This window comes from Equus quagga, unplaced genomic scaffold (assembly GCF_021613505.1).
Source record: "Equus quagga isolate Etosha38 unplaced genomic scaffold, UCLA_HA_Equagga_1.0 73442_RagTag, whole genome shotgun sequence".
Lineage (NCBI taxonomy): Eukaryota > Metazoa > Chordata > Mammalia > Perissodactyla > Equidae > Equus > Equus quagga.
The window spans coordinates 1,881,856-1,908,122 of record NW_025802777.1 but is presented as its reverse complement, the minus strand read 5'-3'; the positions used below and the strand labels follow the sequence as shown (position 1 = coordinate 1,908,122).

Genomic DNA, 26,267 nt, shown 5'->3' with positions numbered 1-26,267 from the left:
GAGCCCTTTCTAACTCCTCCAGCAAACGCTGAATGCAGAATCTCTGCCTTGTGAGTCCATTTCAACAAATTCAGCCTGATCCGACTTTATAAGAAATTCCACAACCTACAGTAGTTATTGAATTTGATCTCTTGACCTTCGGAGGCTACGCCCATACTGTCAGATGCCCAATCTCTGCTGCCTGGGAGATAAGAGGCTGCCCACCTCTGCCCCATAGGCTGCAGGTGAAGGCTGGGGAGGTCTGTGCCCACGTTGGCCAGGAGAGGGCGCTGGAGGACAGACACAGCTGCGTGAGCATCCTAGGCCTGAGAAGGTTCTTCATGGAGGAGACACCTTAGATTCATTAGCCGTGTGTCCTGAGTCAGATGAATACAATGGTCCCGCCTTCCTCTGAGCCACATTTCTGACTGTGCTAAATGGAAGTCGAACACATTAAATACTGAGCTCTCTTTGGATCATAGAAAATAAATATGGAAGCTGACACCTGCGGGACCTTGTGGAAACCTGGTCACCTAGCCCCAGAGCCACCTTGGCACAGGTATCCGATGCTTGGATGCGTATCTGCACCTCCACACGTCAGTGTCTGAGCTGCCAGGGGGCCTAGCTAGGCTGGAGCCGTGATCAGACAATTCCAGGGGCTGTGGAGTGAGGAGACTCCTCCGTTCCCCATCCATTCGGGTCGCAGGAAAGCTGAGGAAGCTCCCAGGAACGTGCTGGAAACTTTCCACAACTGTTTGCACAAATGCAGATGAGCCTTAGAGAAGGGACAAAGGCTGTGAAAAAGGGAGGGCGCAAGGGGCTAGCAAGGGTCTTGACCAGCGGGGAGGGGTGTCTGGGACATGGGGCAAGGCAGAGGTTGGCGGGGGTGGTGGTCCTGTGTGTGGGCACAGCCCTGAGCCAGCCTGCCTGAGGAGAGTGGGAGGCAACGTGTCTCAGGCCGCCCGCCCCATGCGGTGCCCCTGCCAGCCGGACGACAGGGGCTGCTCACGGCCCTGCAGACCCCAGAGAAGCATGCCGAATCCTCGGGTGCATGGCTCTGAAGCACTGGGCTCATGGGTTGCATAGGGAACTCTGCTTCCACATGAACAGAGAGCTGCTTTCTCAGTGCCATGGGGCCCTAAGGCTCGGCACCCCCGACAGAGGCCCCCCGCCAAGTGTGGGAAGAGGGAAGTGAACCCTCTCCCCGTTGCACTGGAACACCACTGGCTGGCACACACTCCCGGGGTCTTCTTGAGAAGGAGGCGGCCGCAGAGTTCCAGCCTGAAATGGGGCCTGCTGCCCAGTAGGACCACAGCATTAGCCAGGGCCGCAGAAGGATCCCCGAGGAGGGCACTTGGCAGGGACGGACCTCCCTGTGTGAGCAGGTGGGATCCTGGAGGGGCTGATAATTGGGAACCCAGTTGAACGAGACCACATTTTTCTCCCTGGACGATCGGGATATGTCTGTATCACTAATAACAAAAACTAGCATTACCTTAATACCTCCACTTTGCACATGAGTCAAGTGAGGCACAAAACATCTAAATAACTTCACATAACTTGCCCAAGGCCACACAGCTAGGAAGTAACCTTGACACAGAAATCATTAGAGAACATAGGGGCAATACATGCATATTGCAGGTCTGATATGTGCACACTTATTGCAGCTCCCTGATTCCAAGGTGCCCATGGAGATTCAGGTCGGGTGTGGCCTCTCCCCTTCCTTCTTTAGGCAAAGGGGGCACGGAGGGGGTATCAGCAGAGGGGCTGGTCCTCTGAGCCCCAAAGCAACAGCTAGGGTTATTATGCATATATACCACATCTCCAAAACATATACAATGAATATTTAATACCTTGAGGGAATACGCACCAGCTCCTGATTACTCACAGATGCCCTATTGGCAACTTCGCCTGCTCACTCGAATGTATTTCCGACTCCACAGTTATCGCTCCTGGTGCTTTCATGGTCTTTAGCTGGCACGTGCAGGCGCAGAGCAGGGAAAATTTGAGTCGTCCAACCTAGACATCCCCAGCTGGGGTCCAACAAGGCGACACTCTGCCTACTCATTTCAGCTCTCAGACCATAAATAATTGTCCTTTGGTGGGCTGTTTAGTATCGCATTTTTGCATTTTCTTCCTTTTTGTTGGGGATTTTGCAGTTTAAATGGTCCCCAGGCATAGTTGGGTGACAGGTTGTGACAAGCCAAGCAGAGAAAATATGTGTGGAAGATAAGCTTCGTTCAGACATGAGTGACAGTGCTGTTGGTCATGTGTGCAATGCATGAATCACAATATGTATCAAATAAGATGTCTTTAAACAGAAACACCCAGCCAGCAACATCACGTCCCGATCCGTGGACAAGAGGCCCTCAGCAAACTGATCTGGATTTCCCCCAATCGCAGTGGTTCACGGCTCGCTAAATCAGCACTTGAGGATTTTACAGACCAGAAGCACAGTGAATACCGAGAGTCGACTGTGCGTGGACTCAACACGCAGAGCGAGCATCTGACGAGTACACTGAGTAAGTGCACATTCCTCAGGACCCACCCACATTCTGGATGCAGCCATACTGCTCTGTACGGCGTGAGAAAAGAGCTTTTATAGATGAGACCCAGAGGACATGAGGACAAGAAGTGCTGACAGGCCTGATGTCCAGACTGTCCTGGAAGGAGCTCCATTTAGTGGGGGCCCGCTATGCACCAAGCAGCTCACAGACATTGCTTTTAATTCCCACCATAACCCTGCTAGGGATGTAATTATTACCCGTATTTTAAAAATAGAAAACCTGAAAATCTGAGAGCTAAGAGACCCTCTCCAAGGTCACACACTTGGGACATCAACCCAAGCGTGCACCGTGACGTCTCCCATTGTTCCCTCTGCCAAAGAGCTGGCCAGTCCCCTCTCTTATAATTGCTTCTGAAAGTACCTTCAGCACCTGAACCAGCCAGGCAAGGGCCTGGATCACCCAAGGAGCAAGAGACCAGGACAGTGGGAGTGAGGGACCAGAGCTGGCCGGCCCCTTCCCCTGCTCCCAACGGGGCTGTTCGCTGCTGGGCCCTCTGCACCATGCCTGGCCCTCCTGCTCGTCAGCAACATCCCTGCTGCAGCCCAGCAGTGACTGTGGGGGCCTCTGGACGGAGACAAGGAAGTAGCTCATCAGAGGAGGAGAGAGAGGAAGAAAGAGCCCAAACAGAGAGAGACAGCTGAAGAGGGGGAGAAGGAGAAAGAAAGCTTGGTCTTTCTGATGGGGGTGGGTTCGAATGTCACCACTTGTTCCTCCAGAGGCAATAAGGACCCTCCGGTGGCCCATCCAAGGAAGTAGGAGGAAGAGGGATTTTCTGAAACACCTTGAGATGCCATGTAGTTAACTGTAACCAATGGCATTGAGCGAGCAGGAGTTAGAATATTTGAAACAGATTAAAATGGCCTAAGGACTCCCAAGCCCATGACTGTGGCGACACCACTGAAATTGCCTAAGAAACCATACTCAATTATCAGAAGGGCAACGTCGGAAGCGGCTCAGCATTAGGGGCAGTCATGCATCACAGGGCATTCTAAAGGAGGAAGTGGGGTCGGGGGTGAAGGGAATAGCCGGGGAAGAGAAGCATCACTCCTGCCCCCAGAGGTTCCCACCAAGTGGCCCACACATGAAGCCATCAACAGGAGCTTCCACCACCCCAGCCCTCGAGATGGCCACCTACAGTGCCATCCCGGGAGCAGAACCTCCAAATTCTCAGTCCAGGAGTGTTGGTATGAATAATGCATGGGACCCCTGCAGAGGGTGTCAAAGGCCCTTTCTGAAATACAAATACATGGGCCTGGCTTGGCGTTCTTTGGGTGTGGCCGGGCCTGGCTGAGTCAGGGACACGTCAACCACACAGTGAGGACACGCCACACGGAGAGGGACGTGGCACTCTGTGATGACTATGTGCATAATTGTCTCCACTGGCCACTGGTCTTAAGTGTTTTCGGAGCCCCCATGTTCCAACGAGAGCCATGGTTTTATTGAGTTTACGAGTGTGTTGAGCAAGATAAAAGACACAACGGTGACTTGAGGCCGTGTGTGGCCCCCTGCTCAAAGCAGGAGTCCTGAGAGGTGATGTGGGTCCAAGTCCCTTCCTCAAAGAAACACTTTTTAAAATTCCCACCTTTCCATGCGAAGCCAGTGGCACTCATCCTCCCCACTCTGGAAGGAGAGGCCCTGGATTTCCGAGGGGACAGGTGGACCACTGGGTGACACATCTGCCAAGCCAGTGGGCTCAGGGGGAGTGGACGAGGAGGCAGAAGTGGCAGAAAGGCTGGCCTAATGTCATCCTCCCAGCACTCCCACCCAGAGCTAAAGAACGCCAGGAGCCCCTCCTGCAGACGCATAAAATATCCTTCATGCAATAACCTGCCCACAGGCTGGTGCAGCCCTGAAGGAAGCTGTCAGCTTCCTCCTTGGACCAGCTTCCAATTGCTGCCTATTGTTGCAGCTGCCCTCAGGTAGAGGGGCGCAAACATGGAAGCAAAGAGCTGGGAGAGCATTCGGAGCTCCCCCAGCCATGCCCCTCCCTCCCCACGTCAGGGGTAGGTGACAGGTTGCCTTGCACTTCACAGCAAGCGGACTGTGACACATTTGGTGAACGTGGAGCAACTCTGTAATTGCACTCTGAAATTGTATGTTATGCCCAGAGGTTTTTAGGGCTGAAGTCATTTGAGTTTTTACACACATGATTGGGTACGGGAGTTACAGAGTGACTTCGGAGTCTGGAATTCACTTATGTGCAATATTTCATTGCTGCTAGAGCAGCCTATGAGAAGAATTGTTGCTCTCACAGGAAGTGAAAGAGTATTAAAATTACACACACACTCATACAAGGACACAAACCCTCTCACACACGCACACTGCTATCGCCACCTCTGCGTCAACAAAGGCAAAATGAAATTTAGCAGATTTTAAGGGTTTTCTTTATTTGAAGAAATCATATGTATTGAATCGTATCCCTTAAAAAGGATAAAAAGCAGATTAAGAAAACCCAGGGATTCAGGAAACATGAAATATGAAACTGATGCGATGGTGAGAATTCTTCGTTTGTTTCAGAACATCCAGGGAGCCTGGCGGGTCCTCTGAAGCCACTGCCTCTTAATAGTGACAGTCTGGAAATTTTAAAAGCGAGACGGTTGGTGGGAGCGCCAGGGAGCGGAGGGAGCCTGCGCTAAGAGGCCCGTGGGTCCTCAGTCCTGCTGAGGAGGGAGCAGCCCTCCTGGGGCACCATCCCCCAGGGCTGCAGTATCCTCCCAGGACCCATTCTCCCCAAATAACTGTCGATTGTCCAGGGACACCCTTAGGTCACAGGAAAAACCACTTTGGAATTTCTGAAAGTGAAGGCCGCCCTCTTTGGAGAACCCCGATAAACTAAAAATGGGAAGGAAAGCGTCCTTCAAGGATGAGAGCACTCTCCCGTTTTTTGGAAAACACCTGGTCTTTCTTCGATCTCGCCAAACTCAGTGCCAGGAGACACCCTGTAACTAAGGGGGTTGGGGACGGGGACTGGGCACTCTGGGATGGCACCAGAGCGTGATGCTGCGCACAGAACTGTCACTCGAGGTCACATGTGCGAGAACAGTGAGGTCCACCAGAGAAGGGACCACACGGGCTTTGTTCTGGACCCCGTCCTGGCACCCAGCACAGCGATGGCGTTTGGTAGCACCTTCCAAGGGTGGTTGAATTGCAGCAAAATGGGCAATGCCACCAGACTGTGCTGGGATCCAGGGCTGAGAACGAGGGGCTTTCTACAACCAGCACCACGGGAGCACTGGAGGCTTAAAAATCGTTGAAAAGAAGCTGCCATTGTTGAGAACATTCTGGACTTGCCTTCAGAGCTGGTTTACGATAAAGGCAGGTTCACACCTCTGTCTACGTTTTTCCTGAAATGGCCACCCACTGGCTTCCGGGACCCTGGCCTTGGGTGGCATTTAGGCATCGAGTCCAGCTTAGGACCCGACACAGCTCCCCTCCCCTCGGCCCCACCCCCAAGCTCCCACCTTCCCCGAGAAATCCCCCAGGTCCAGGAACCAGATGGCGGGTTGGTCCTACAGGACGTTACCTTCCACAGAGATAGGGAAGAAACACCAGGGCACTTGAGTGATGTCATCGGAAAAGCAGCACTTCCGAGATGCGCACTCTTCAGGACTGATGCCCGGGTAGCCACAGTTCTTGCGGTCTGAGACTTCCATGACACACTCTTCCAACTCTGGCCACACGTCCCCCGGATTTGGGAAAGGAACAACACGGAGACTCGATTAAGCCAGCTGATTAACTAGAAACATCTATTCCCATCTTCCCAAGGGAACAACTGCTGGATTTACAGCCTCAGTGTATCATGAGGGACTTCTGGGACTGTGACACCCAAGGACTGTGACACCCAAGGTTGGTCAGCAGTTGGCCAACCCTTCCTCCCCACAGAAGTCACACGTCAGAGAATCGGAAGGACTGGGGCCTTGGGAAAATCATTTTGCCTCTCTGGTCTTAGTATGCCTCTCTGTAAAATAGGGCGGCCCACGTGATGAGAAAAGGCTGGTGAGTGTCCTTTAAGGATATAAAGCATTGGCCAAGCTATTGAAGCCCCATAATACTTCCACTAGAGGGAGAGCCTGGCTAACAACCAGCCTAACAACCAGCCTAATAACCAGTCTAATAACCAGCCTAATAACCAGCCTACCAACCAACCATTGGCTGTGTTTCCTCAGAGTCCAGGGAGCCTCTGACTGACTTCTGGGGGTGTGGACGTGACTCCACACACACCGGTGTGCTTCGCACAAACCCCTTCTTTTGTGCATGCCTTGGAATCAATGACTTTCTATCTCGATAACATGCACTGACATAGAATTCATTTTCCAAAGACAAGCCTAGACGTCTTAACTTAATTTCTTCACATTTGAGGTCTGTTGGCAGTTACGTTAATGGCGTCCTATAAAATGCCTTCATCTCCCCCTTAGAAACTTCTTCAGAAGTCACACTTTTGGAGCTGGGAGGGGCCTGAGAGTTGCTTGTCCCTCAAATACAGTAAAGCTGATGGGTTCTCACAAACGTCTGTGGAAAGGGCAAACAGCTGACCCCGGGGCTCCAGGCATGGGCGTGGGCTGAGGGGGCGCGTTTTCTCTTCCCTGTGGGCTTGCCTGGGCCAGTGTCCACGAGCACCATGGAGCGGGTCCTGGACTCTGGCCATGGGCCTGGGAAGAGGGTCTGGCACCTGCGGCAGGTTACCTTGCTTCGGGAGGGGCGTGAAACACCAGGGAACCCCGCGGATGCTGGAGTTGAAGCAGCAGCCAGAGGCAAAGCACTGGTCACTTGTGATGCCCGGGAAGCCACAGTTGTCCCTCTCATTGGGTTCGATGCGCGAGCACCGGCAGGGGGCTGCGGAAAGACCCTCTGTCAGCCACTCCCCACACTCGCTCCCCACCTGCTCCCGGGACACGTTCGGGACGCCTCCATCGGTCCTGCTGCCACACGGGAAACTGCCAAGTCTCGTCTTGCCTGTGTTTGAGCTATGCAACATCCTTCTGAGGAACTGAAAGGGCTTTGCTGAAATTATTTTATTAGTAAAAAACAAAAGAGAAACCTTCTGGAAAGAGGGTGCACAGATGGCCCCAGGAAAAGGTCAAGATAGAAGGCGAGCAAGGTGAGGGACTCCGGCCCCAGCCCCTCTCCTCAAGCTGGCCCATCTGTGGTCATCCCGACATTCTCCCAAAGGAGGCCTTCCTTGGAGGTCTCTCGGAGCATTGGGTGTCCTCCCCAAATGGCGGGAAAGGCAGGGTGAATGTACGCGGGAGCTGGCATGTGGCCAACGTCACAAATCTCAGGATGCCATTTTTGCTGCCTCCCCTCTCAAGTTAACTCATCATTCCACCTTTTCACTCCAATGGAAACAAACAGGAATGGAGACCCACCACCGAGGGCCGAGGGAGGTCCTGCAGAAGGCAAGGAACTTGCATGCCCCCATTGCGTCTGGAGGCATTAGAAGTTTCTCGGGGCTCGCTGGCCCAAATGCTCCCTTGCCCAGTTGAGGACACTGAGCCTTGGTGGGCTGGTTACAGGCATGCACTTACAGGGTTTCTGGGCCATGGCCAGGGCACCCAGCCCCAGGACGAGGAGCGCTGCCAGGAGACGCATGGCTTGAGGTCCCATGTCCACACTCAGCTGCACCCCAAGGCCGCCTGCAGAATGCACAGCTCCCACTGCCAGGGGGCTTTATAATCTCCTCTCTGTTTGCTCAGCAAGCACAGATAACCTTTCTCCCCCATGGCACCAGTCTTCGGATCCTTTGTCAGGAGAGCTGTTGAGATAGCTCAGCCAGGAGGCCGAGCACAGACCCAGTAGCCATGCGGAGCAGGCGAAGCTTCCGGGCTGGGGTGCCATGCTCCCTGTCCGCCAGCGTGGCCTCCCCCTGCCCCGGGCAGGGAGTGGTCATGCCAGGATGCCGACGTGGAAAACTGGCCACGTGCACGTCTGACGCTGGGCCCTCACAGGCTCACACCCGGGAAGGGATAAGTCATCTATTTTTCCTGATAAAGTATGTGGCTACTGCAGGAATTTTGTAAAATATTGGGCTGAAGGCTACTGGGGAAAATGACCCCACCAGCTGGCGGCATAGAAGGGGCACCTCCTCCAGGGCTGCACAGAGACCTCTCCCAGCCCCTCGTCTGCATCTCCTTGTCTTCGTCTTGGGAAGGAGCCTGTTCTCCGTGGAGGCCAGACTGACCCGGACAGGAACAGCCTGGGGCGACTGTAAATTACCAAGTTCATCTCAGCAAACCCCTGATGCTCCTTGTTTTTTTTTCTTCTGTGTTCCCTAAAAGATGGCACCTGTAACCCAGCCCGTGCCCGGGGGTAAGATGCTCCAGGGAAGGGAGTTTGTGGATAGGACAGAAAGAGAAAGGAGAGAAGCTAGAGGGGAGACCCCCCCCCAATGGAAGGAGAGGGAAGACCAGCAGGAAGCAGAGAGGAGACCGTAAGTTCTCCCCCTCCAGAGGACTTATGGGAGCTCGCCAGTCTGTAAGTCATGGGTTGAGCAGCCAAGGACTCAAAGATGCATGGAATCCAAAACCCTGGGTCCTCAGGGTCCAGACAGCAGGCTTCTGCCGGACCCAGCTCTAGCTCCTCCAGACTGGATCCCTGACTATCTACCCACAGAGCAACCATAGGGCCCCCATCTTTGAAAACCTTGAAAAGTCGACTTTCCCCATGCCACGCCCCTGTCACCCTTAGTCACCACTGAGACGTAAGGGCCCTGCGTTATCCATTCTCTCCTGGATTCCCATCCACACTCTCCTCTCTGCTTCCTCCACCTGACCCACCTTCCCACTGCCCCCATCCTGCCCCTTCCAGGATTCCCGCTGAAACCACCTGATCCACGCCAGAGAGGCTACTCCTCTTCCTTGCCATCCCTAAGCCTCCCACCCCTCCTTGCCCTCGTGGAAGCCTGCATTTTCCCTGAGATGCTTCCCTTGCATCCACGTCAGAGGGAGGCGCTCAGGTCCCCACCCAAGGGACCAACCACCTACACAGTGCTTTTGTGCAAATCAGAGAAAGGCACGTTTTCTTTAAGACAAGTGACTTCCACCTGTGGGAAATCATGGCGATAGGAGTCTACAGGATGAGTGGCCCCCTGCCTGAATGTGGAGCTGCTCACACAGCACAGCCTCTATGGCTGTATTGGGCGGCCGCGCTCCCATCGCATGGGCTCAGGCCGGGGCTGGACTTTGACCTTGCATCCTGATGTCTTCACTCTCATGCAAAAACCATGCTCCCTGGAGAAGCAGGCTCTGCACTGTCCCACTTCCAACGTCCCTGCCCTGTGTCACCGACTGTCCTTCAGCCTGTCTCCTTTGTCAAGGATTCTAGCACTGAGTTCACTGTATTCCTCGTCACACCAAGACTTAGCAACATTCAGCGTTCCAGGGGACATCTCATCCAAATTCATAGTCACTCAGGTTTTTATTCCTCCTTATCTCTAGAAATTTCCATCCCTACTCCATTTGTGCCACCTCTTCCCCTGACCACACTCGGATCTCATGCTCCACCTCAGAAAGAGGACATGCAAATGTCCCTTCCATTCAGAATGTCCTAAGCATCCAACATTTCCTGTTACTCCCGCCACACTGCTCTCGAAATCCTATAGCCCTCCCATCCCTTACTCTCTCTGCTTTCCCTCCGTGAGCGCCATCGTGTCTGGCCTTCCCTCCGTCTGTCCTTCTGCAGCCTCGTTTCTGTGGCCGCCACTCCCTCCACTCTTCCCACTGTTCTGTGCCCACCAGGGGCATTTATTTGTTTACCATCTCCAGCCCCACTCACCTGCCGAGCTTGCCTCAGCGTGCCATGGATTGCTGCCACTGCACATGCACGGTCTCAGGTCCAGGCCAGCCCACAGTGGTATCGCACATCTTCTCTGTGGCTGTCCTTCTCCACCCGCTTCTCACTTCTATTCTGCACTGAGATATTGTCTATCAGTTCACACAGAAAACAGAAGTCGACGGTGGGAGCGTCCTCAAATATGACCCGTATGGACTTGTGCTTCTGACTGCTGTGGAGTAACTAGTATCAGACTATCCCACCTGCCATGAGCATCCCTAGTACTGTATGAAATAACTATTTACAGATGTGGAGCAATAGGCAATGCCAGACAGAGAGGGAAGCAGTGTGGGGAGTCCCACGACTGCCCTTGCTTTCTGTCTGGCGATGCTGTTGGGTTGACAGCAGCCAAGGAGAGGCCACACGGAGCATGGTAGGCTCACAGGCTGAGGAGACAAGGACTAGAATTGGAAGCCACTGAGGCAGGGTACAGGACCAGAGAATGGGGGCTCAGAAATACGAATGGGGACCTCTCTGTGGTTTCAGGCAAATACTAAGCTGCCCATGCTCACAGGGCCAGGCAGAAACAGCTACTGGGGAAAGAACAGCCACAGAGGAGACCGAACTGGACAACTGGTGGGGTTGTCACAGGGCTGGAACCATTTGTGTCCTGACCAGCTGGAAGGGAGAAAGCTGGTTGACCACGTCAAGCATTCAGTAGGAAGACAGACAGGCCATCCTTGTCTTAGTCAGCTGGGGCCACCATGACAAAATACCACAGACTGGGGGCCCAACCTCATGGCCAAGTGATTAAGTTCATGCACTCTGCTTCAGGGGCTGGGGTTCACCAGTTCAGATCCTAGGCATGGACCTACACACTGCTCATCAAGCCATGCTGTGGCAGTGTCCCATATGGAAGAGCTAGAATGACTTACAACTAAGATATACAAGTACATTCTGGGGCTTTGAGGAGGAAAAAAAAAATAGAGGAAGATTGGCAACAGATGTTAGCTCAGGGCCAATCTTCCTCAAAAAAAACCCCCCCACAGACTGGAGGTTCTTAAAGAGGCATTTATTTCTCCAGTTCTGGGGGCTGGAAGTACAAGATCAGGGTGCCAGTGTGGTCAGGTTCTCTTGAGAGCTCTCTTCCAGGCTTACAGATGGCCACCTTCTTGCTGTGTCTCCACATGGTGGAGAAAGAGATCTCTGGTGTCTCTTGTTATAAGGATACAAGTCCCATCATGGGGGCCCCACCCTCATGACCTCATTTAATCCCCATTACTTTCCAAAGGCCCCACTTCCACATATCAACACACTGGGGATTAGGATTTCAACATACGAATTTTAGGGGGACACAGATATTCAGTCCACAATACGCCATTAAGAGTAGACTTGGTCTATTTCTAGAGTAAAGGCACTCTGTACCCATTTCAGCAAAACTTTGAAACAAATCTTGAAGGAATCAAGTTCACCTGCAAGTAAATTAACTTCCTAACGGGACAAACGTCAGCGTTTTATTTAGGAAGACAGCAAGATACAGACATGCAACATAGCATTCATGATGTTCAGCACAAAATCAAAAGTTACTAGACGTGTGAAGAAGCGGAAAAACGTGACCCATAATCATTAGAAAAATCAGTGAATAAAAAGACCCAGAAGCTGCCTAAAATGGTCAAATATTTAAAGAAAAATATAAAAGTATAATGAGGGAACCAAAAACAGTCTGAATAAAGAAATGGAAACTAAAAGTGAACCAAGTGGAAATTCTAGATGTGAGAAATATAATATCTAAAGTGAAAAATTCACTGCATGGGCTTTGGGTTAACTACTGTAGAAGAAATGGTTGGTTTATTTGAAGCCAATGCAGTGTAAACACTCTAAAATGACGCATAGGGAGAAAAGGGGCTGAAAAGAATGAAAAGAACCTCAGTGACCTGTGAGACAAAGTCAAGCAGTCTAACCTACACATAATTGGTATACCAGCAGGAGAGGAGAGAAAAAGTATTTGAGGAAATCATAGACAATTTTTTGGCAAACTTGAAAAATATGAACTCACATATCCTAGAAGATTTTATAAACTCCAAGCAAGATAAATACAAAGAAAACCACGCCAAGGCACGACACGATCAAATTGTTGAACATAAGTGATTAAAAAATGTTCTTACAGCAGCTGAGGAAAAACCACGGTCCACACAGAAAGCCCGAGAAGAAGGACGTGTGACTTCCCATCCAAAACTACACAAGCCAGGAGCTAGTGGACTGACAGTCTTAAAGAGCCAAAAGGAAAAGAAAACCTCGTCAAGTCAGAATTCTATACTCAGTGAAAATATCCTGCAAAAATAAAAGCAAAATACCCTTTAAAAATAGATTTAATTTTTTTATTGCAGTTCTAGGTTCACAGCAATATTGAGCAGAAAGTACAAAGATTTCAAAATACTTTTTTTTTTAGACAAAAAGGGAGAGAATGTGCCACTTAAAAACCTGTTCTCCCAAGAATTTTAGAGGAAGCTCTTCAGGCTGATGTTGCAGCAGTCCTGGACGACAGGGCGTGCGCTCTCCAGGTTCTGCGGCCAGTTCCCACCTGGTGGGATTTATTCACTTATGGTCCCTGCTTGGCCTCTGTGAGCATTTAGGTTGAGAACCCAGTCTGGTCCTTGTGATTTCTCATTTGGTTTGCTACAACTGTCTCCTATCTGGTCTCCCCACTCAGACAAAAGTCTGGTGCCTTAATTATCTTTCTACAATGAAAATCTACATAGGTCACTCCCCTGACACTCCCTCGCTCCTCTCAGCCTGTGGGGTAAAGACCAGACTCCTGGGGATGGAAAGGAAGACTCTTTATGAGCTGGACCCCACACACCCCTCCTTCTTCTCTGGCTCGGTCTCCCTCCTAATGTAAGCATCTTGCCCTTCTCTGAACACACTCTGATCTTTGTGTGCCCCTCTCTCTGTAGTGCTCCTCCCCCACTCTTTGCCTTGCTGACTCCTGTCCATCCATCACTTCTTAACCCAAGAGTCACTTCTTCCAGGAAGCCTTCCTTTATTGCCCCCAGAGTGAAGATGGGTGCCCTTCACCCCTCCCCCTTGCACCCTTTATTCGCCTGATTCACAATACTTATAGCCACATCTGCATTTTAAGTGAATTTTTACTTTTCTGGTTCCTTTATTAACTGTACCAAAGATAACAGCTCACAGTTACCGCACACTAACTTTGCACCAGCTGATAGTCTGAGGATTTTACAGGCTGTATCTCATCGAATCCTTACAACAATCCAAAGGAAGGGCTCAAATTATCACCACCACTTTGCCCTTTGTATGGGTAAAATGGTTTGCCCAAATAACACAGCAAGGAAGCACAGGGTGAGATGCAGGGCTGAACTTAGGCCTCATTCGTCTTGTATCCCCAGAACCTAACACAGTGTCCACACAGCGTGAACTCACTTAACAAGGGCAGTGGGGTGGAGAAGTGGATTACTTACACTCCAGGAGCTGGGGAATAGGAATCTGCCACTGAGTCTTGCCCATTACCCCGATTACCTTTTGGAATCCATTAAGTGATATCTAGACTTGGATGCATGCAAATAAAAAAGGTGGGCCTCTTCGTGCCTCCTGTTGATGGTTTCCTCATCTGTACACGGAGGGCTGGAATGAGGGTTTTAAATGCTCTCTGAGATCTCACACGCCTCCTGAAAGCTGAGTAGGGTGCTCTCTCATTTTTATGGTGTCGTCAGGGGAAAAAGTATTTTTTTTTAATAAAGATTGGCACCTGAGCTAACATCTGTTACCAATCTTTCTTTTTTTGTTTTTTGCTTCTTATCCTCCCCAAAGCCACCAGAGATAGTTGTACATTCTAGTTGTAGGTCTTTCTAGTTGTGGCATGTGGGATGCTGCTTCAGCATGGCCTGATGAACCGTGCCATGTCCGTGCCCAGGATCCAAACCGGCGAAACCCTGGGCCATCGAAGCGGAACGCATGAATCTAACCACTCGGCCACAGAGCCGGCCCCGAAAAAGCGTTTCTATTTCCGACATTTATATGCCTGGTGTCCCTAAACGTAGAAGGAAGGCTGAACCACGTACAAATTCAGTTTCCAGCCCAGCTTTCCAGGTTCCTGGAGTTTGGCTGTGCTGATCAATAGAGTGGGTAAGTGATAGAACCTTTTCTAATGCCCCGGACTAAATTTACCTACAGAGTAAAGAACGTAGCCAAAGCTAGGAAAAGAAAGAAACAAATGAACCGACATTGATGAGAATCTTGATACAGAGTCTGGGAGAGGACGGAATTAGAGATGTCTTATGAGTTATATTTGGGGATAAAATTGGACGGACATAAATTTTAGCATTTTTTCAACGTGTTGTGCAATGTAATTCCTCCTCGGGCTTCTTTGAAAGAATTTAGTCAAGATTTATGTTACTTTAAGATGTCTCTTTTGTATCTTTTGTGTCTGAGTGGGAGCTGGCCAATCTTAAAACTTCAAACTATTTAAGCCATTTAGGTTACCACTTGTCAAGGGAAAATGATATGTCATAGTAGGAGTTGGCAAACTCCGGCCCGTGGGCTCATTGCCTGCTTTTTAAATAAAACTTTCTTTAAAACACAGCCATGCCCATTCATTTCCATATTGTCTAGGGCTACCGTCAAGCTACAATGGCAGAGTTGATTAGTTGTCACAGAGACTATATGGCCCATAAAATCTAAAATATTTACTATCTGGCCCTTTAAGAAAAAAATCTTCCTATGCCTGTAGTATAGTCTTAAAACTCCCTAAAAATAAACGTAGAGGAAAATATTTGTATGGTAGTTTATGTTATTTATAAATGAAATGCTATAGAAGTAGGCCTCAATGCTGTTTGTCCCCGTTCTGTAATCTGGTCATGAAAATGATGTATTTAGTATACCGATTGTCAGGAGACAATTCTGCAGGAGTCTCTCACATTTCTGCATGTCCTGTAACTGCCCTGATGGTATGGGACCCAAAGTTAAGGTTCAGCGTTACATGCTGCCTTGACATCTGGTGCAACTGAGAGGACCTCGAAGGGCCCAGCCACAAGTTCCCCTACCCACTCTGCTCCCACAGATAAAGCCCCCACTGAACAACCCTCCTTATCGAGGGGCCAGGCACAGGTCCGCTTATCTCTGAGCAGCTAATTTCGGTTCCCTGCCCACCCACAGAATTAGTCAAACAAGCCAATCACGTCCTCCTGCAGGAACCAGGGGCACCCTACCCTCTTGATACTACAAAGCCTCCCCCCACAGCCCTTTGCTGGCTCACTGTGTCCCCGAGCTCAGCCCCCAGGTGACCCTGCAGGGCCTATGGTGTCTCCTCTCTCAGGCTTTGATGACTGTTGATCCCAGCTGTCCAGTGCTGGGTGGGTGGCACGTGTTTGGCCATCCTCACAACCCTGGGTGGAAATCCCTCCCTCACCAATGAGATGACCAGGAGGCCATCAAAACAGTCCTTTCTTCCCAACTAGCTGCTCAGAGATGTTTGTGCAGCAAACAACCTTGGAAGGTAGATACGGTGTCTCCCTCTGGAGCAGAGGGCGGGCAAGCTTACTGCCTCTTAAAACATTGCAGTCTCCTAAGAGCTCAGGGTTCCTCTCCTGTAACGCAACCCACTGTGTGTGCTAGCATCCGTCTGAGCCCCTCTGTGTCACGCCAGGAGGACTTGGGGGCAAAGGGAACTGACACAAACTTGCTAATGCTCAAGCTGCTTCTGTACTATGAGCAATAAGGTCCTTTATCTCTGATCCAAGAGTCTCCTGTCTCCTGCCAGCATGCATGAAACTATGAGCTTGCAAGTAGGGTCAACTCTCAGCCTTTCTGAATTCTCAACACTGATGAACTGGATCAGATTATATATAGAAATCTCCCTTCAGTGTTTGCCTTTAGAACAGAAGATCTCTACTTACTAGGTTCACTCATCGTCATTATCCCACCTATGTACGTAGGTATGTGTGATTTTGCCTAATTTAATCTGTTTGCTAGTCCCAAAATTTACAGCTCAGGCCAATATTAAGATTGAAAGGAACAATTAAGAAATAGCTTTAAAATAATACTGTTTATCTTTCTGTTAATGGCTATAATCTTCTGTCTGCTTGGACCTTTAAATGGGTGACTGTTTCCTAATAGCCATTGACATTTGGATCAAAGACCCCACTGTTTCCTAATAGCCATTGATGTTCCCTATCAGCCTCACAAGCATCGAATATTTCCACGAACCGCCCCTCGCCACACTTCTGTAGAAAGGCGAGGGAGTTTTCTTAGGCTAACAATGTCCTTCCCAGTGACCCTACAAATATGATCTTAAGCCGCAACTTGGCTTTAAGAATCGGTTCCTGGTCTGGTCCTTAGATCAACATGCTCTGAACAGAACCCTGTTGTTTGGTGGGAAATCGTCTTGAAGCAATGGTAACCCCCAAGTACACTATCAGCCACAGAGCAGGAAGGGCTCGCAGATCAAATTAAGGTGCTCTAGCCACAGAGTTTATGAAGTCCATCTACAACACGAGGTGAAGATGGAGGGGCCGGAGAAGCAGTAGGTTAACACTTCGCATGGGGTGCAGGTGGGTGGAAGGACCACACGCCTGGATCCTGGGTCATGAGGTGTTCACATGTCCTGTCCTGCTCTGGGCCCTTTCACCAATGCGTGGTAATGAGGACTGGAACTGGCAAGTGAGCAAGTGGCCAGGACATGGATGGTGCCTGGGGCCGCCACACCCTCTGGCTTCACTGGGGAGACTCAGGGCACACGCTGCCCACCCAGCTGAGGCCCACGGTGACCCACAGAGCAGCCGTGCTTTTAGCCCATGTTTCCAGGCTGACACATGGGGCTCGATTTAGGCCACGACAAGGGTCACCAATGGGTGCCTGATTTAGAGAAGACAGAGCTGTCAGCTTGGACATGCTCTCTATGATAACATTTCTCTATTCCACCTTCTTTATCAAATCACATATCCTACAGGTTCCCAACTCACTGTCTACTTCTAACACATTTTATGAATGTCACCCAAATCTCACAAGCTACAAGTTTGTTGCCACTATCTGTAATCGACACGTTTTCAGTTTCACGTGTCCCGTTTGTTTTCTTACTAATTATAGCAGAATTGACTGGTCTCCCATAACAGCAAATAATCCTGACAGCCGCCCTTTGATAATTTGTTTCTATTAGGGCTCCTTGGCTGAAAGTAACAGACGCCGGCTCTTTCGGGCTGCACTGTGTCTCCTTCAAATTCGTACGTTGACGTCCTAACCCCCAATACCTCAGAAGGTGACCTTGTTTGGAGATAAGTTCTTTAGAAAGGTAATTAAATTAAAATGAATCAAAAGAGTGGGCCTTAATCCAGTCTGTCTGGGGTCCTTATGAGAAGAGGAGACGAGGTTACAGACACACACAGAGGGATGACCATGCGAGGACACAGGGAGAAGATGCCATCTACAGGGAGAGAGGCCTCAGGAGGAACAAGCCCCGAGACACCTTAATCTCGGCCTTCCAGCCTCCAGAACTTGAGAGAACGAATGTCTGTTGGTTGAATCACTCTCAGTCTGCAGGGTTTTGCTCTAGTAGCCCGAGCTGACTAAGACACCAACTCCAGCTGGAGGAGAAAGCCAGGAGGGGTTATTCTATAACCTTAGGTCCCCAGAACCCCAGGGCAGCAGCACAGCCAGCCTCAGGGGGTCAGGACTTGCTCCCACCTTCCCTGGCCCCCTTTCTGCACATCTGCCCATTTGCTTGCCTGCTCGTCATGCCATGTAGACAGCTGTGCTCACTCATGGCCCCTCCATTACACACATTCCAAGTCCATACCAGGGTGAATGCAGACGCAGCACTCTCCCACACCAGTTGTCTACCTAGAAAACCCCCGACTTCCCCCCTCAAGTGTGTATCTCTCCCCATGAGAGACTTCCCGCACTTTCGTCTGAAGCTCTTCAAAGACATGGAAAGTTCTAGAAAGTTCCCTGAGTTGGCAGTTTCCGGGCAGGTGGGAGAAGGGTAGCGTGTAGGCTGTCACAGACAGCTTTGCCAGTGTCTGGTACTGAACAGGCCAGATTAGCATTTTAGTTTCACGTCTGGTAAAACCGAGAAAACTTTAAACTGCCACATCACTCCGATGCGTTGTTCTGAGGTAGAACGCCTGTTTCTAAAAACAAAAATAGAAAACATAAAAATTTCCACTACCAAACAATAGATACTAAAGTTATAAATGTGGCTTTCCTGCCCTGGAAGAAATCCAGCGGTTTTGGGGTGCAGGAGGGTGCTTGCCCCCAAATGACCTCTTGCACAGGTCCCCCAAGGTTAGGGGGAGGCGAGGGGCTCAGACCCTTTATGAGCTGTGTGCGTGGGTGTGTTGTGTGTGCTCTTGTGTGGGGCACACTCCCCAAACTGTCAAATGCTCTTGCGCCTTATCAAGAGAGCTATTCTCATTAAGTCAACTTATCATCTCAGCTGGCCTTTTTCCCACCACCCTCCTGGACACTTCAAGGACTCTGCCATGGCCCCGCAGCCTGGTTCCCCCAAGGTTGAGGGGAGGGGAGGCGCTCAGACCCTTTAAGAGCTGTGTGCATGTGTTCTCATTTAGGCACTTTATCATCTCAGCTGGCCTTTTTCCCACCACCCTCCTTGACGCTTCTAGGACTCTGTGGTGGCCCCAAGAACTGGTCCATTGCTCCCTTAAGAGCTGCCATCAGTTCTGCTCCCCCGTCCACCACCCAGCCCTCGCCCGTGGAGTCGTGGCTGAAGAGAGGCTCAGGGTGGGCACTCGGTGGGAGACAGGATGCCCGCCCAGCTTCCTGGGAAGCCCCACATCCCCTCTGCAGGGGCAGCTGCAATCACCCCCTGGGGTACGGGGGGCCGGTGCCCATGAGGAGGGGTGGGTTGCTGGACCTGGAGGTGTGCCCGGGCAGGTGGTGAGCATTTCATCACATCCTGGCAGTGAGGAGGAAACATTTCTCTCTCCTGGGGCCTGCCTCTGCTCTGTCCCCACCCTCCTCCTCTCTCCTCTCACCCCCACCCTGGCTCTGAACAGGAGAAGGAGGTGGCACATCACCCAGTGCCATCTGTCCTCTCAGCCCCAGCTTGTGCATCCACATGTGCCTCAGCTCTCACCACACACAGAACTCAGTGGCTCCCATCTACCCCGCAAGCTTTAGTGAGCCCTGTAGGCCCCCCGGAGGTGTTCTGGGCCAGCGCCAGGAGCGACAGCGCAGGGCATGCTCTTAACGTCCTTCTGAGACATTTTGGTTTTGCAGATCCCCCGGCCGTGTTTCCACCAGCATTTATTCTCTGTCAGGTTTCCCCCGCATCACGCTCCACCTCAGGTGTTTCCCTTCCCATCTGTTGCATTCATTCCATTGTTAGAATTCCTTTTTTTTTTTTTGGTGAGGAAGATTTGCCCTGAGCTAACTTGTGTGCCAGTCTTCCTCTATTTTGTATGCTGGTTGCAACCATAGCATGCCCACCAATGAGCCGTGTAGGTCTGCGCCCAGGAACTGAACCCAGGCTGCTGAAGCAGAGCATGCCGAACTTAACCACTAGGCCACAGAGCTGGCCCCCACTGTTGGAATTCTTATGGAGTTGTGTAATTTTCTGAAAAGACAGTGTGGCAGAGATCAAGCCAAACCTTCCTTCGCATCCTAAATCTTCTTTCGCACCCCGCCTCTGGGTCCCGTGCAGGGGGCTGGGCCATGATGGGGCAGAAGGACGTGAGTCTCTTCCAGGCTGAGGCAGGAGCACTCCTGCACGAGTCCCCAGCCTCTCTTCCCCGTGCTGGTGAGCCCCAAAGGCCTGGCGTCCAGATGGTGGAGCCACAAGATCACACATGCACGCACTCTGGAGGCGGACACCAGAGGAGGCAGGCGATCGATCGTGGGTCGTGGACCTCGGATTTCTTTCTGTGTAATGTGATGGGAGGGAGGAGCTAAAGCCGCTAGCCCCCAATCCATTCACTGTCTTCACTGGGCAGGAAGCCAGAGAAAGGAAAGGAAGGCAGGGGACACAGCTAATCAGCCTCCTTGTCACCTGGCCTCGGGGCCCACAGCCTGATGCCTTTGCCAGGAGCAAGTGCATTTGCCACTTCACTGCCAGAAGCCCCCTGGCCATAGGAGTACTTAGAGTCAAGGAGCCCCCAATCTATGCATCATGGCTCCCTGGAAAGTGTCACTTAACCCACACAGCTCCCTGGGTGAGAAGACAGAGATGTCTCACAATTAAGCCCCATGCTGTGTGAGCCCCACTAGTGACCTCATCTATTTTTTAGAGCCATATGGCAGGTGTGACACAGGAAGGAATAATATGGGGAGCTGCCCTTGTGTCCCAGACCCCCCTCTTGGCTTTCTCTAGATTACGTCCTTGAAGATGTTCGTAAACCTCGATTCCGGAGGACCTCTGACTCACGAGCCTGCTGTGCCGGCCCCATCTGCATATCTGCTCTCTCGGGTGTGTGATTACGGTTGGCTCGCCTGTCTGCAGGTGTCGCATCCGTGGGTTCGACAAACCTGGGCACTGGGAGGAGGAGTCTGGGGAGGGATGGACTTGCCTGGCTGAGCTCCCTGGAGCAGGATGACTGCCCTGCCCGGGTGGCCCGGATGGGGGCACCCCTTCCTCACCCTCACCGCAGCCCTCTCGGGGCCAGAGGGACCTGAGGCTGCACAGTCCAGCACCATCGGCCAGGGTGCGACTCTCTTCCATGCTGGGGTGTGTTTGGCGGGTCCAATCGGCTCCCTGTCCTTCTATCTTGCCTCAGTCAGTAATAATGTCACCCTGTGGCCTCCGTCTCCCTTCCCTTTTGTTCTATTTTCCAGTTCAGGGCTCAGGTGGGGGCGGAGCGAGTTTCCTCAAGACGTGGACTTGTGCCCTGCTCTGCAATGTTTTTCTTATGAACACCTTCAGACATTTGCCCGGGTTTATCTCCTAAGCCCGTTTCCATTTGGGAGAAGTAAAGAAATTGAAAGGTGGTTTTTATTGCATGGCAGTTGGGGCATCCACAAGGATAGTTAAAGATAGTTAGTAGAGTTTGGTGCATATTTGCGGGGTTTGACCAGAGTGTGGCTTCCAGTTGCTTCCGGAAGACTTTGCAATCTAAAGGCCTTGTGCATCCACACGACTGCTAACACCCACCGAGTCAACTTAACACTGTCGCCCCTTCATTCTCCCCTCTACCCTCGTATCTCCCCTGAGATGGTGTGAGTTAATGTGTAATCCACGACAAGAAACCAGAGGCGAGAATATTATATTTCTCTTTCCAAGAAAGGAAAATTGTTTATATTTTTAAAAAGAACAGAAAGCACAGAATAACATCCACCTCCTTTAATTCTTAGGCCAATTTAGACTACATGGGATCAGAGCAGGCCATCCACGCAGCGAGCCGAGGCACAGACATAGAAGGATCCAGAGCTGTCGGGCCAGTGACGCGGCTGAACCCCTGGCCCCCAGGCAGAGGGCCGGTCCACCTCAAGATGCCATTCCCGCCGGAAGAGTGTCTAAAATGGGCACTCGTCTGCAAGGGTGAGATGTGGGGAGAAGAGACGGGTTAATGAGAGTATTTTCTTTCACTTTTAAAGAATTACAGAGAATTTGACTCTAAAATATTAATGGGGAAATTCTTTAGAAAACATGGGCTGTCTTCATATTTTAATTGTCCTGCCTCCACTCCCACCCGAAGCGAGCCACTGAGCATTACCAAGGCTGACTCCTCAAAGACTTTGGTCACAGATGTGCAGAAAAGCCAGGAAAACATAGATTTCCACGCCAAACGGTCTTTCAGCCCTGCCTTTCCATCCCCAGACCTGAATGCAGCCCGATAGTGGGCAATCTACTCTTCACAGTCAGCCTGTGGCCGTTATTCTGGGTACAAACACAGCTGCCGAAGCAGAGCAGGGTCCTGTGGTCACATGTGTTTTTTTCTCACTGATTCTATGTCTTCAGACCCCACGGCCGTACCTTCCGAAGAGTCGTCCACAGCCACAGGATGGAAGCACCACGGGACTCCACGGACAGTGTCGTCAAAACAACAGCCTTTATCTTTACACTCTGAAGCCGTGACACCGGGAAAACCACAATTTGTTCTTGCTTGGGCGGCCACTGTACACGTCTCTGAAAGGGGATGGGGGCAAGAGGGGAAAGTGAGTCATGGTAACTCGCTGCTACCATCTACACTCCAGCCCAGCCTCCCGTCCAATTACGTCAGCAACCACCTGACACTGCGGATGTAGCTCATAGTACAAGAGGGAGACTCTGTCCTCATTTCCTGATGCGAAAACACTTAATCTCGGGAAAATGCAAGGTGCCTAGGATTTGTGAACTTGGCACTTACCTAGATTATTTATTCACTTAACAATTTCAACAATTATTAAACTTTATTCACTCAATTAATAAATATTGAGCACCTTTTGTGTGTGCTGGAAACGGGAGCCAGCACAGCAAAAATAGACGGCCAAGTTCCCTCAGGGGTCGAGCTCAAGCCAGGGCTTGTGCTGGCTGATGGGAACCCAGAAATGAAAACTAGAGAGGTTGTTGGTAAGAAGCCAACAGTCTACTGGAGGAGAAAACCAAATAAATGTACAAAACAGCACATTGCGACCATCTCAGTTTGCCGAGGCAAGCACAGGAGGGACAAGTGACAACAAGGCTGAACAAAGCAAGGAGGGCTTCCTGTAAGAGGGGGTTGACTGGCTGAGAATAGGGCCATGGGTCATCCAAGCAGAGGGAACAGTGCATTCAAAGGCAATGAAGAGAGAGAGCAAGGTGTGTTCGAGGAGGTGTAGGTCCATTTGCAGGTAAGATGGAGAGATTGGTGTGGGGTGGTATGGGAAGAGCCAGGCTGAGGGCTAGGGCGGACCGTTTCAGTGTGAGAGCAAAGGAAGCCGCTCAGCTTTAACCAGGGGAGTGATGAAATCAACCCAAAGTGGAGAACATGCTGGGGAGACAGGGCCAGCTAGCAGGCTCCCACACCATCTAGAAGTGAGAGCTGTAGAGGCCAAACTCGGACTCAGAGTCTAGGGCTCTGAGAAGGCAAACTGGTGGTGGACGGGTTGAGGCAGGTCATAGAAGAGTCTGGAACCCCTTCCTGTCTCTGTCTTGGGAGAGAGGGTATAAGAAGGTGAACATGGACTCAGAGGTGCTCGCGGACATATGCCGTCAGCCAGGCTCAGGAGAGACACCTGGGTGTGCAGGAGCTCCGTCCTCCTCTGAACCAGAGTCTGTCCCTGCGTGCAGAGCAAGGAGAGAAGACGGATGAGGGGCAAGGCCTTGGAGCATTGACAGTAAATCGACGGAGAGGGAAGGAGCCTGAACAGAAGAGCGAGCAGAGTCAGAGAGGCAGCAGGACCGAGACTCAGGGCGGAGGTGGTCATGGGCTGGCCTTGACCTGGGGCATCAGGCTCTCTGAAATGGACAGTCTGTCCAAAGACGGACAGATGTGGGACCCTCTTGTCCTAGACCGAGAGGGCAGGATGCCCACATTTGTGAAACCCAGCAAGCATTCTAATGCTGAGCCCATTGCATGAGCTGCTCTCTGTGGGGATCTGTTTTCACATCTGCGATCGCCTCTAGCTTTCTTTGAAGAAAGGATTCCATGGCTTTGTGGGAAAGATCTGGATGCATCTCCCACTGGCTCAGTGGCCTCTGCCTACAGGGCCTGGCTGCCCATCACAGAGCAAAGGTGACCATTGCCCACCCCGCAGGGTGGGCGTGAATGTCAAGAGGAGCTGTGTGTGTAGTGCTTGGACCATGGTGCTCGTGTCCTTCTCTCCCTGCAGGAGGGAGATGCAGCAGCCACGGGGTGTAGGCGGAGGGGGCCGGGTAACCCCCCAGGTTACTTGCTGGGTAACCCAACCCTCTCCCAACTGGTATTCCTAAACAGGAATTAAAGATTTCCAAGGATTCTGTCCAAGACAGGATTCCATCTTGCCCATCCATAATGGAACTAAATGGAAATGATTCCCATTTGGGGGCTATACTTGTAAAGAGAGTTTTCTAGATTTCTGTTGTCACAGGATCACTGATCCTGCGAGGCCCATAGAGAAGGGTCCAGCCTCGGGCCAGAGGGCAGGGGTCCGTGGCTGGCCGCGTGAGTGGGCTGTCCTGAACTGCGGTGAGGGGGCCCGGTGCCAGGCTCCGAGGGGCCGGGTTGCACAGCCTCCTGGAGCCGGGCAGTGCAGCAGGCAGAGCTGAGGGCCGGAGCGAGGGTGGAAGGAAAGGTGCAGACAGGCCTGCACCACCAGACAGGGGGTGGCCGTGCGCAGGCCGCACTCCCTCCATCCCCCACAGCAGAGCTGTGTCTCCTTTCAAGTTCCGAAGCCACGCCCTCCTCCTTAGGCTGTGGGGGCCTTCCTCCTCCCACCCCCTCCCTGTACACCCCATTTTGTGTTCATTCGTCATGAGGTCCTTGGAAGGTGCCCAAACATACATAGAAACCATCTTTTTATCTCCTTTCTCCTCAAACTTCTACAAAAATTCTTGTTTTGAAAACTTTGAAAAATCCTTTTGCCACCCCCCTCCCTTTAAAACTGTATCCAACAAAAATAAATAACATTATGTAGCCCTTCTTTGCTTGCAAAGCAGTTTTCACAAACATGGGCACACTTGATTTTCTCGACGGCTCTCTAAGGCAGATGACTGATCCCATTCTGCAGATGAAGGAGACGCAAACAAGTTCGAAGGAAGCAATGGTGCCTCCCTCCTTAATTCTCCATTTGGTGACGCCTCTGGACTAGGTGGTGATGGACACGCACAATGGGACAGGTGGTTTGGGCTCCGCAGAGCATGGAGCCAACAGAACCCACGGAACCTACTGGAGATGTTCTCAGAGGACGCTGTCCACGGAACAGGCACCTGGACCTCCGTGTGGATGTTGAGGGGGTCCACCCCTGGGTGGAGTTTGGCTTGGACTTTTGGAAGAGCTAATCTTGTACCCCACACCAAACTGCTCTTTGAAATATGGTACCTAAGAGTGGTCCATACTGGAGGAATCTGCATCTCACAGCGGTTCTCAAGGTCTCGTTGACCTTTTACCCCAGTGCTGTTCTCCCCCTGGTTTTGGCTTCCCAAAACTTTCAAGAGCCAAGAAGAGTGCCTGGCACAAAACAGCCCTTGGCTCAAGAATACTTATTGTGAAACGGTGCCTCCCTCGGAGGCCCACCTCTGCCCGGTGCGCCCGCTGTGAAGCGGGAAGAGGGCTGACTTACCGGCCTCGGTCTGGGCCAGGGTGCTGAGGGCCAGCGAGAAGACCACGACCAGGATGCAGAGGGCCTTGGGTTCCATGGCGGCCGTGACCTCCTCCTCTCCGCTCCGAAGGAGGCTACCAGTCAGGGATGAGAATCTGCCCAAGCCGGCGATTTTATATCACAGCTCTGTTTGCATAAAGAGCGGTAGCTACCGTTTGCCTAAGGAGGGTTCCGCCGTTCTCTGTTCCAAGCAATCTGCACTGATTAAAAAGTGTTTCCTCGACGTGGGCAAGCCCCGTCCACGAGCTTACTGATAGAGAAAAATGCCATGTGGCGCGGTCATCCTGGTTGAAGGATTTCAGATTCAGAATGTCCCTCCCTTACCCTCTTATCCATGACCATGACCTGGCTGCTAACCGTATCGGTGAGGCCCCCCTGCTAACGTCAACGTTGCACTCACCGGAATAAAGTGACTCATAGCGGGACATGGCCCACAAATGGCACGGGTGCGTCAACAAGGACTCACGGTGATTCAGGGGAAGGAGAAGGAGCAGCTGAGGCCACCCACGTGGCAGCTTTTCGAGGTGGGCATGCGGCGATTTTCAAGTGTTTTAAGAATCTGAGTCCTGGGGGACTGCTGTGCCTGGACAAGATGGGAAGCAACATGCCCGGCCTGCTCCCCCACCTTCCTCTCCCCCAGGGGACGTGGATGTCAATCTTCACCTTTTCTCCATTCGTTTTGTATTGTTAGACATCTCCATGACAAATTTGTACATGACCAAAACACCCTGA

At 51.5% G+C, this 26,267-nt stretch overlaps 2 protein-coding genes across 2 annotated transcripts; both read right to left on the bottom strand.

The window, feature by feature from the left end:
- Nucleotides 1–6,055: 6,055 nt before the first annotated feature.
- On the bottom strand, nucleotides 6,056–8,150 carry TFF2 (trefoil factor 2). Its single transcript, XM_046651741.1, has 3 exons — nucleotides 8,072–8,150; nucleotides 7,230–7,379; nucleotides 6,056–6,216 (listed from the first exon to the last, which is right to left on the bottom strand). Exons 1-3 carry the CDS (start codon nucleotides 8,148–8,150, stop codon nucleotides 6,056–6,058), a joined length of 390 nt encoding a protein of 129 aa, XP_046507697.1.
- A 13,507-nt stretch (nucleotides 8,151–21,657) lies between these two features.
- Nucleotides 21,658–25,804, bottom strand: TFF1 (trefoil factor 1). Its single transcript, XM_046651479.1, has 3 exons — nucleotides 25,497–25,804; nucleotides 22,252–22,404; nucleotides 21,658–21,808 (listed from the first exon to the last, which is right to left on the bottom strand). The coding sequence occupies exons 1-3, from the start codon at nucleotides 25,570–25,572 to the stop codon at nucleotides 21,792–21,794; spliced, it is 246 nt and encodes an 81-aa protein (XP_046507435.1). The 5' UTR covers nucleotides 25,573–25,804; the 3' UTR covers nucleotides 21,658–21,791.
- Nucleotides 25,805–26,267: the final 463 nt, after the last annotated feature.